Source organism: Heterocephalus glaber, unplaced genomic scaffold (assembly GCF_053883595.1).
Source record: "Heterocephalus glaber isolate CG9 unplaced genomic scaffold, H.glaber_assembly_v1.0 deba00001587, whole genome shotgun sequence".
Lineage (NCBI taxonomy): Eukaryota > Metazoa > Chordata > Mammalia > Rodentia > Bathyergidae > Heterocephalus > Heterocephalus glaber.
Window position 1 is genome coordinate 1 of NW_028258365.1, and position 12,131 is coordinate 12,131.

The 12,131-nt window shown below is 39.6% G+C and overlaps 1 protein-coding gene across 1 annotated transcript in view; it reads right to left on the reverse strand.

The window, feature by feature from the left end:
* Positions 1 to 2,371: 2,371 nt before the first annotated feature.
* LOC106010246 (cyclin-Y-like protein 1) overlaps positions 2,372 to 12,131 on the reverse strand; it is a 41,981-nt gene continuing 32,221 nt past the window's right edge. Inside the window, exons 9-10 of the mRNA XM_087193325.1 lie at positions 11,791 to 11,953; positions 2,372 to 4,469 (exon numbers count right to left, since the gene is read on the reverse strand). Of these exons, the coding sequence (XP_087049451.1) occupies positions 4,356 to 4,469; positions 11,791 to 11,953 (277 nt within the window). The 3' untranslated portion in view covers positions 2,372 to 4,355. The remainder of the gene's footprint in view (positions 4,470 to 11,790; positions 11,954 to 12,131) is intronic.

Sequence of the window (12,131 nt, forward strand, 5' to 3'; positions counted from 1 at the left end):
CCTGCATTTCCACTGAGCATAGGGGTGCATTCTCGTGACCCCAGCACTCTGAGGCACTGAGACAGGGGGACTGCAAGTTCCTTAGTGAGACCTTGCCTTTAAAGGGAAAAAAGTAATCTGAAATTGAAGGTCCTGGGTTCAATCTACAGCTCTGTGAAACAAAAACTGTCAATTCCTTGAAGCTGATTCTAATGCTTTGGAAGTGGGTCACAGAAACCAACATCAACCGCTGTCACGGTGGGCAGTAGATGGAGGTCACAGGGTGAACTGGGGTGGTCCTGCTGTGGAAAGGCCCAAGGACTTCAGCAAATCACGATTGGGAGGGGAGGTGGAAGCGCACACCGTTAGGGGGGTCACTTGTCACACTGAGCACGAGTCACCATCTTAGGGATATAGGTAAAGAGCTGTGGAATTTGACAAGGGTGAAGCTGCAGCAATACTTTTTCCTAAAGGTGACTCCTTTGGGTCTGCTTGGAAGGCTTCTGAAGAAGACACTACTTTCTTACCGGTTCTGGGACTATCACCGAATTCCCCTCCTCACATTCACGGTGCTTGGCGCTGCAGAAGTTCCTAATAATCAACTAACCTCACCTGTCCCTTTTCACAGTGTTAACATTTTTCCCAGTAGATTCAGAATTCAATCTTTTTAATTTTTGTACTTTCACTTCCAGGTTGTCCTCCTTCCATCCTACACCACAAGTAGTCTTAACATTTACCTCACAGGAAGTAGTTTTCTTGACACTCTCATTTAAGATACTTCAGTAAAGTTGCGTCAGAAGCCAAGTGGATTGTATTGTTCTAGGGGAACAGGCCCTACTGAAGGGCTGCTAGGTTATTAGTATTTGGTGACAAAATTCCAGGCCTTCGAGGCCCTGCAGTTAAGACTTTCATTAATCTAATGCTTGACACGTTAATAGATTCTGGATGCAACCTACAGATTCAGGACAGCAACTAGCACTTACCTGGGATATTTCTGTGCCCAGTATCCAGACTTAGCAAGTAGTATCATATGCAAGAAGGCACCTCTGGGTGAGGGAAGTCAGCCATAGTTACAACACGGCTAAAGAGGCGGGCTGGGTGGTGGAAGATAGTTAAGCTAAGCTGCGTGCCACTGCCAAACTAGTTTCCAAAACTACTGCCTACTTCAGCACAGAATGAACATTGAACTGTCTGAATAACAGGCTTTTGCTTCTTTTGTAAGCAAAAAAGAAGATGTAGGAAACTAAGCAAGAGTTCACCTGTTTTAAACCAGGACTCATGAGGGAGGAGGATCAGTTTGGAGCCCCCAATGAACAACTTAGCTTAGTGAGAACCTGTCTCAAAAGGAAAGAAACAAAACAAAAGACTGGAAATGTAGAGCAAAGGCTCTGGGTTCAATCCCCAGTACAGCAGCAGGGATGAAGGACTCAGTTCCGTCGGGACTCAGTAGTACCTTTCCGATGTGTAGAAACCTGAGATGAACTGCCCTACCGGCAGCTTGGTTTCCGGCCTCACAATATGCCAGACAACTGGTAATGTGGCCCAGTCTCCCCGTTCTCCAAAAGGACTGTATGACCTTCTAGAGGCAAGACCAAGAGGGAAGAGCAATTTTTAGTGATTCTATTTATTCTTCCAACTTGTTCTTGAAGTTAGATTTGTGGCCAATGGACCCCTGCCAAGTTTTTTAAAATTAAGGTTTGATTATTCATGAACTTTTCTGAGAAACGACATAGGGTGAAAATCATACTCATTCTACATGTTTTTCTTTATAAATTAAATCAGGCTGTTTACATTAACCAGCAGTGTAACCAAAGCAAAGGGATCAGTCATTTAGATTTAACTGTAGATACTGAAAGATTACAAGTGAATGAACACACATCAATGCTGTCTAGATGAAGAACTTCTGAAGCTGAGTGCCTAGGCTTCCATATTAAAGAAACCTGGCAGATATTTGATCTACTGCTAATGAAATATATCCTTGAGACTAGTGTGTCAATGTCAAATTGTGTGGCTTCTTTTAGGTGACCACTGTATAGCAACTTCAGTTCCAGTACCTTCATTTCTTTACCATTACTGCTACAAACTTCAAACACCTGATGTTCTAATGCTATACTAGTCCGGTCACTGATTTCTCTTTGGTATATGTTACCTGAGTTTATCTTCTCATGCGCTTTCTCCTTTAGACACACTATCTACAATATGTTCAGGTGGAAAAAGAGGCTAAGCAAAAAATGTTGATTATTAATTACTACACCTAACCAGAAGCCCTGGATTATGTCAACTTTAATGGAGTCAGCTTGAGAATACTTAAAAACCACTAAAAATGACACAAAACATTTAAATTCTGGAGTGATGTCATGTTACGTGAAAAGAAACATGTTAACACACCAGCTGTATTTTAATCAAAAGTTTATTTTAAAAATATAAACATGGGGATGAAAAACCACTTTACGTTGTAGCATTGTTTTCAACATAAAATTGCAATTAATACTCAAATCTTCAAGCTTGAAAGTCCATAAGTAATTTTCTTTAGAGGTGGTAGATTGTGGTTATTTCTTATGCCACTGGGTATCACTTATGGCTCTTTGTAAAAATGATGGGAACTACAGCACACAACATTGTGTGAGACACTGCTACACTGGGAGAAAGTATTCCTAGCCCACAAGAGCTTTGTTACAGGCAAGATTCCTAGGATTACATTTCAAAAGGAAGAGACATAGATTTCATATGGAAAGAGCACTGATTTTTTTAATATTTCAAATTTAGATGACATTGTAAGTCTCCTCAAATTACTAAATCTCTGCCCTTTAAAGTCTTCAGTAACATTCCTAAGGTTCAGGTAAGTACTCTCTTAAATAGGAGGACTTGAAATGGGGCACCCTGAAATGTAGGCTAAACTTTAAAAGAAACTTTTATATCATTTGCTGCTACTGGGGTCCAATTCCTTTTTATTACATGTGAATTAACACTGCTCCTAAAAATCTTCCTTCACCAAATCTAGAAAAAAGAAATCTAGGTGACCAAAGCACATAGTTCTCAAAGAACTATTTAAAAATGTGAGGAAAATTCTTTGGCAATAGGAAGTATCCCAAAAAATCTTAGTGTAATTTTAAGCTTTGATACCAGTAGAAGTACAGAATCTACAATGTTATAAAGTATCATCTAAAAGTTTTAATTTTGTAAAGGTAAAATATTAAGCTTTTTTGTTCCAGTTCCTCTTTCTATTCCCTTTAAGAGAGACCAGAAAAAAAATTAAGAATAAAATCTTAATATTCCAAATTTGCAAAACTGAAACTGTCAAACGCTGTCTGGTAAAAGTTTGTGGCTTGCATACCTGCTGCAGTCGCTGGAAGGCACAGGCATAGCAGTCTACAGCTTAAAACTGCACTGAAACTTTTGGGACGCCCTGCACGTCACTATCGGCGGGCGATCACTGGACCTCTATGTCGGTTTGGATTATGAAAATATCTTCTAGTATGTTTACTTAACAGCAGGATAATCATCAGAAAATGAGAATCACCATTAATAGTTCACAAGATGCAGCATGGACTTCATGGAAATAGACAGTCAATAGCATCAACTGATGCCTTCTCTTTAAGACCACAAACATGTCACAGTGCTACCAAACAGCGCTTGCAAAGAACATGAGTGGCAAGTGTCATCCAGCAGCTTTTTGGTTCAAGCTGATAAATAATAATGACTAGCAACTCATGATATCATGGGAGGAAGAACCTTCAACACCTGACAATGCTACAGTCTACTCCTAAGTGGTGTCATGAGCGTGAACACTCCCGTGTTTGGGGCTGGGTGGGGGAGACCCTGCTAAGAGGATGTGGCTAAGACCCTGGGTTTTATTCCCAGCCCTGTGCAATAAAAAAGATCCCCACATTTCAACAGTAATACTACATCAACCCTAAAGGCATATGCAGCAACACGGGGAAGGGCAAGTAGAAAAACATACAATTATATGGGTAGTGTTTTAAATCTAATTTTTAAAAATAATTAAAATTTTAACTTAGTTTCAATTTAAGCTCTCAATTCAAAAGTCTCACAGAGCTCAAAGGCACTGGCCGGTGGAGTAAGCAAAAGCCAGTGTGAGCCAGGAACTTCTGCTCTGCAGAACGGGTGACTGCTCACATAAGTGAGGACAGAAGTGCACTGCTGCTTTGACAGGGCCTCTCTCCTTCCCATGCAGTCCAGCTGACACCACTCAGGAGGCTCTCGATGGAATTCAAGGCCTTTCCGTTTGGTGAAAATACTAACTTAGCTGTTGTTGTTGTTGTTGTTGTTGTTGTTGTTGTTGTTGCAAGAGGGATGGTACTTCTCCAGCTTTGTAAATGAGGGGTCCATGATGTCACAGCCCCCATTTCTCCCTTCTAAGAGAGGACGGCATTAGACAGTCCGATGCCAAAGAAACTGACATCACTGGAATGGAATCTTTTCATAGCAGCTCTGCGCAAGTCTTTGTCTTTAACCATTCCTGATATGGCCTAGGAAAGTCAATCAAACAGAACACAGGAAGATTTGTTAAAAGGCTGCAACCTTCAAGAGAAAAGTACTATGACTCATGTTCAGTCATGCTGCAGACTCCTCAGCCACTTCGTGGTCACTGCTGCTTTGCCTGTCTGAGGCCTGCACACCAGGTCATGAGGATGCTACTTCCTGCCAGTTCACTAACATCCTTAAGGGTGATGATTCCATTGCCAGGAAAGGGGAAGTTTGTTCAGTTACACTCTTTACCAATGGACTTTCCAAAGACATCAAAGGTTTTGTGATATGCTAGGCTCCTAACAGCAACATGTTACCTGTGCAAGTGTTCGTTAAAATGATAAACCTACACCTGTGCAAAACAATCGGTAAACACTGGCTCAGCTACTCCAACTCTACCCGATCTTCCTTAGTTATTACTAACTCTAAGCAACTTCCACAGATGGAAGTCTCAACTCTACTGTAGGGCAGGACAGGCCTAAGGACTGAAGCATCAAAAGCTGCTCCTTTACATGAACATGTTCCAAAATGCAGTAAGTCCCAAGTTACAAACCAGTTCTGTTCCAGAAGAACATTCATAACTCAGATTCATCCGTAAGCCTGACAAAGTGAGTCTTACACACTTTTGACACAAATATACAATGTAAAGCATTAAAAAGAAACCCAAATGCGAGATCTGGTCATATCTGTGAAAGTTGGTGAAGTGAACATTTGTAAGTTGGGGACTTACTGTGCTACCAAGGCACACAGAAAGTGCGATGTGAATCTACGCATCCATTTCAGGTCTGAAGTATTTTGGCGTAAGCTCACCTAAAGTCATAAGCCATGTTTATTATTTTGCCCCATGGGAGCTACCACTTCCATTTAAAACCTATGCACTTCCAACCTCCAGTATTTGAAACACACACACACACACACACACACACACACACACACATCCTAAGGACAGGATTCTCATATTAGTCACTAAGGCTCTCTCTAATGAACTCATGGGTTTGAACTATGATAGCTAAACTCTGACATGAATCTGCAAACTGAGTAAAAGACAGGCACAAATAGTTAAGTGAGCTGTATTTGTAGACATAAGGGAAACAACCACAAGGAGTTAATCATATATGGCTATGGAGAAAGGTAGAGGTTCAAAAGGAAAGCCATTATGAACAGATTAATTCTGATTAAGATATTCTGAATTATGGTCAGAAAGGAGGTAAGATCTACTTTTTGGGAGTAACATGGATCTCCATACACCATGACCAAGATGGATTTACCCCAGGGAGGCGAGGATGATTCAACATATGTAAATCAATACATGTAATACACGATGACAAGGATGAGTCAATGTATTCCACTGCTCCTAGGGCAGAGGAGGTGAGCAAATCCCAGTGCCCAGGAGGAGGCTGCCCTGCCGCCATTCCACTGCTCCTGTGGCAGAAGAGGTGAGCCAATCCCAGTGCCCAAGAGGAGGTTGCCCAACACCATTCCACCACTCCTAGGGCAGAGGAGGTGAGCCAATCCCAGCGTCCAGGAAGAGACTCCCCCCACCGTCATTCCACCGATCCTAGTGCAAAGGAGGGTGAGCTGTGCGGGTGCTAGCAGCACCCCACCCCCCACTGTGGAAATGAGAAGACATGTAAACAAGCCTCAAAAGCAGACTTCCAGATCACCTACAGCAACCCAAAAGAGAAAAGAGATGGAACAATCTGATATTCAAGCACCTGGATTCCCTGAACTGGCAACAGAAGACGGCCTGAAAAAATGAAATCAGAAATAATTTCTCACCTAACAGCAAAGACTGTGCCCATAGTGCAACACATGATTAATAAATCTAGAGAGGACACAGATAAATGAATAGAGGATCTGAGGAACATGATGGAATCCCAACACAGGAAACAAGTGGAATCCATAAAACAGATGCAGTTTTCCAGGAAATTAAAAACGCCATTGAAAGTCTACACAGCAGAATGAGCCCATGTGAGGACAGAATTTCAGATATAGAAGATAAGATTGCAATTAGTGACCAGGAAAAGAAAAATCACTTTAAAATTGTAAGGGACCACGAGAAAGCAACCCAGCAGCTGCTGCTAGACGATGCAAAGAAGAATAACATAAGACTGACTGGAGTCAATGAAGAAACAGGAGAGAGTGCAGATGACATAAAAAAAACTGTTCCCAGAAGTGATGGCAGAAAACTTCTCAAGAAGGGGAAAAGAACTTGACATACAGATAATTGAGGCATATAGGACTCCCAACTAGCCTCGATCAAAACAATCTACACATAGGCATATAATTGTTCGGATTCCAGAAACCCAACAGAAGAACAAACTTCTACAAGCAGTGAGAGAAAAGAAACAAATCACATACAAAGGAAAGCCCATCAGAATCACAGCAGACTTCTCCATGCAAACCCTCAAGGCAAGAAGAGCTTGGAGTGATGTATTGCAAGCCCTAAAGGAAAACAGCCTCCAACCCAGATTGATGTACCCTGCAAAGCTATCTTTCAAAACTGATGGAGAAATAAGATATTTTCATGATAAAGAGAGCCTCAGGAACTTCATGAATACCAAACCAACACTCCAAAAAATTTTAGACAATATCCTAGGAAAAGGCAATGAGGATCACAACCCCAGGTGGCCCAGCAAAATGAATCCATTGGGTGTGACAAATTAAAGGCAAAGGGGGAAAATCCAACAAAAAGAAAAAGTCATGACAAGGCTTTTAAAACTTTTAACTTCATCTCCCTAATGAGTGTATAATTCAATCTTGTTATTCTACTGATTAGTATTTTTCTGATTCTAGCATTGGACATCTTTCCTTGTGCTGTACTGGCTATTTAACATCTTCTTGTGTCTACTTTTTAATTGGCTTGTCTATTAATGAGCTGTAAGAGTTCTTTATATATTCTGGTCATAGGTTATATGCATTGTAAATATGGTCTGTTTAAGGACTACTTTTCATTTTAACGATGTCATTTTAAGTTCTAAATTTGGATGGAATCTCATTTGTTAATTTTTTTCTCTTATACATCATGTTTTCTGTATCCTAGGAAGTTCTTGCCTACCCTAAATTCATAAACATTTTCCCTTATACTTTCTTCTTAAAGTTTTATACATTTAGTATTTCATATTTAGGTTCACAGATCCTTTTTCAAGTTGTTTTTATGTATGGAAACAAAGGGTTGAGGTTAATTTTTTATATACGGATACCAGGTGTTCTAGTGCCATTTGCTGAAAGCACTGTCTTTCCTCGGCTCTTGAATTGAGTTTATATTCTGCAAAATGTTAATGTTAAACAATCTTTCAAAACTCAGTGGACCACGTATGCATTGTTCTATTTCTAGATTGTCTGTTGTATTCCAATGATCTATATGTCATTCCTTACACCAACACTGCCTTGATTCCTGTAGCTTTAGAGGAAGTCTTAAAATCAGGTAACAAATGTCTTCCAACACTGTTTTTGTTGTTTTTACTTTTCTAGGTCCTTTGTACTCCTACAGAACTTTTAAATTTCAATATCCAATTCTTCATTTATAGCAAGTATACATAGGCCAGAATTTTTATGTATACCTTGTGTTTTCTAATCCTGCTAAATTCAAGTACAAGTTTTAGGGGCTCCTAGAGATTTCTTAGTATTTTCTCTGTAGGTGATCATTTCATCTACATATAAAGATTTTGCTTCTACCTTGCCAATCCTACCCTAATTGTGTCATTTTATTGCCAGACTATTTTGGTTTAGGCCTATGTTTCAAAGTTTAAGGGCCAGATAAAGAGTAGGCACATCTGCCCTTGTTCCCCACCTTCAGGAGAAAGCATTGTATCTTCTCCATTCATATAAGGTGTTTTTGCTGGAAGTATGGAGTATGTGTCTTTAATCTGTTGAGAAGGTTCTGTTCTACTTCTAGTCTCCTGATAGCTTTTACCATGAACAGCTCTAGAATGTAGTCCAATTCTTTTTCACCAACTAGTGACAGGATCATATGGCTTTTTCCTTTCCTCTGTTAAAATGATGACTTTTGAGGGTGGATCTTCCAATGCTAAACCAACACTGCCATCCCTATACTAAAACCACTTTCTACAGACTGCCAGATCTGGCTTCTAATAGTTTGTTTTGTTAAACAAATTTCTATCTATGTTCATACTTCTTTCTTCTATTACCTTTATCCAGTTTTAGGATTAGCACAATGTTGATTTCCTAAAATGAGGGGAGAAGTGTTCCTTTTTTTTCTGCTTTAAATGTTTGATATAATTTATCAGTTAAAATGTATATGAGCCCGTTGTTGTCATATAGGTAGGTTTTCCAGCCGGGAATACACTTTGTTTAATAGGTGCTATTCAAATTTTATATTTCCTCCAGAGTTAGTTTCATTAATATGTCTTCCAAGGTACTTCTTAGAAGTTGTCAAATTTATTTCAGAACAGATTTTTGTAATATGCTTCCTATATCCTTTTAAATTCTGTAAAATCTGTGGTAATGTCTCCTAGATCTTGTTACTGTAATTTTAAAAATATATAATTGATATTGTGTAATAGGAAGTGAAGGTCTAAAGGAGCAGGGGAAGTGGGAGGGGTAGGGGAAAGGAAAGAAGGGAAAAGAAAAAATATGAGAAAAGGAACAAAATGGAAACAAAGTCTTTGCAAATAGGGAGGGTTGGAGGGGATGAAGGGAGGGCAGGGGAAGGGAAAAAAATAAGAACCAAGATATTCACGTCATAGTACAAGATCCCAGTGGTGTATGAAACTGTATTTTACACCTAAAATGTATCAATAAACATAATGGGGAAAAATAAATGTAATCCAGTATTATTAACACAGCCAAGGACAAAAAACATATAATCATCTCAATAGATGCGGAAAAAGATCATTTGACAAAATTCAACACCCATTCATGATTAAAAGAAAAACCCTACAGAAAATTGGAATAGATGTTCTTTATCTCAATCTGATCAAGGCTATCTATGAAAAACCAACAGCTAACATCATACTATGGTCAAAAAGTGAAAACCTTCATGCTAAAATCAGGAACAAGACAAGCATGTCCACTATCACCACTCCTGTTCAATATAGTTCTGGAAACATTAGCCACAGCAATTAGACAAGAGAAAGAAAGAAAAGGAATAAAGACAGGAAAGGAAGATGTTAAAGTGTTGTTATTTGCTGACAACATGATACTCTACATAGAAGACCCAAAAAACTCTGCCAAAAGACTTCTAGACTTAATTGCCAGACTCAGTAGAGTAGCTGGATACAAGGTCAACACTCAAAAATCAATAGCCTTCTTATACACCAATAGTAGACTCACTGAGAGAAAAATTAGGGGAACAATTCCTTTTACAATAGCATCCAAAAAAATGAAATATCTTGGAATAAGTCTAATGAAGGATGCAAAAGCACGCTACGTTGAGAACTACAGCACTCTGAAAAAAGAGATGGAAGAGAATGTAAGAAAATGGAAAGACATCCCTTGCTTCTGGGTAGGAAGAACCAATATAGTGAAAATGGCCATACTTCCAAAGCTGCTATACAGATTCAATGCAATCCTGACTGAAATTCCAACATTATATTTCACCAAACCAGAGAAAATGATCCAAAAATTCATTCAGAACCAGAAGAAACCTAGAATAGCAAAAGCAATACTAGGCAATAGAGAGACATGCCAGCAGGTATCACAATCCCCAACTTGAAACTGTACTACACAAAGCCAGTGATAAAAACAGCATGGTACTGGCAAAGAAACAGACCCAAGGATCAGTGGATTAGATGAGAAGATGCAGAAACAATGCCAGACACACTCAGCCACCTCATCTTTGACAAAGGACCCAATTATCCTCACTGGAGGAAAGATAGCCTCTTTTATAAATGGTGCTGGAAAAACTGGATTTCAACTTGCCAAAGATTAAAACTAGATCCCTATCTTTCACCATGCACTGAACTAAAATCCAAGTGGATTAAAGATCTAAATATTAAGAAAGAAATACTAAACTTGCCAGAAGACAAGTTAGGTACTCTTGAAGACACTGGCATAGGAAAAGACTTTATCAACAAAACCTCAGTAGCACGGGAACTAGCAAAAAGAATCAACAACTGGGATCTCATCTTTTTAAAAAGCTTCTGCATTGCAAGAGAAACCACCAACAGAGCTAAGAGGTGGGAAAAAATTTTTATCAGCTGTTCCTCAGACAAAGGACTACTATCTAGAATAAAGAACTTAAAAAAATCAGAGCCCCCAAATTCAAAGGCCCAAATCAAAAATGGGCATCTGAAATGAACAGACATTTCTCAGACAAAGAAGTAGAAATAGCAAATAAACACATGAAAAAATGATCAACATCACTGGTCATTCGAGAGATGCAGATGAAAACAATGCTGAGATTCCACCTCACCCCAGAAAGAATGGCTGCTATCAAGAAATCAACCAATAACAAACGCTGCCAGGGTTGTGGGGAGAAAAGAACCCTTCTCCATTGCTGGTGGGAGTGCAGACTGGTGCAAGCACTGTGGAAGTCAGTATGGAGACACCTCAAAGAACTAGGACTAGAGGTCCCATTTGACCCAGCTCTTCCCCTGCCAGGGATCTTCCCAAAAGAATTAAAAGAATCATACCACAGTGATATATGTGCACCCATGTTTATAGCGGCATAGTAATAGCTAAAGCTTGGAAACAGTCCAAGTGCCCATCAACCAGAGACTGGATGCAGAAGATGTGGTTTTTGTATAAAATGGAGTACTACTCAGCCATAAAGAATGAGAAACTAGAGACATTTATGCCTAAATGGGTGCACACTGAGGCTATACTCTTAAGTGAAATAAATAGGACACACGTAAATACTGAATAGTTTCTCTGATGTGAGAAACTGAAAGTGTAACTAAGAATCAAAATGTTTAATTGATAATGTGAAATAGGAAGAAAAGATCTAAAGGGGTAGGGGAAGTGGGAGGGGAAGGGGAAAGGAAAAAAATATGAGAAAAGGAAAAAATGGGAACAAAGTCTTTGTAAATAGGGAAGGGTGGAGGGGGTGAAGGGAGGGCAGGGGAATGGAGAAAAAATAAGAACCAAGATACATCATGTACAGGTACAAGTTCCCAATGATGAATGTAACGGTGTTGTGTTCCTAAAATGTACCGGTGAATTTAGTGAAAAAAAAAAAAGGGTAACGTGAATCTCTACCTGCACCATAAAGAAGTGAGAAATAGGACACGAAGGGTTAGTGAGCTCTTAGATGTGTTAATGGGAACACTTTCCCTTTCCCTAGTCACCGCTTAATACGATACAGTCAAGACGTTGCCCTTGTGCTCACAGACACCCCACTGAATCCAAGCACAGCCTTACCTCTAGTTCCTGGGCTCTTTTTCTGGTGAGAAGCTCAACCCCCAAATCCATGTTGCTTTCAAATGCTAAAGAGCGAAGATCAAAGTAGTATTTGGCATACACACCGCCAGACACATTAACATTATATTTGAGCAGGAGCAAGTAATGCCTTTCCAACTCATTTCTGGGGAGGAAAAACAGTAAAACAAATACAGGACGATTTTAGTCAAGTGGGCCATGTTAAAAAATGTCATTTTGAGCTTCTAGGACTGCTGTAAATTCTGTTTTGAGACCTAGGAAGGCTACCCAACTGGAAGAAAACACTCATGTTCCAACAAGGCACAGCTATTTTCTGTATCTGG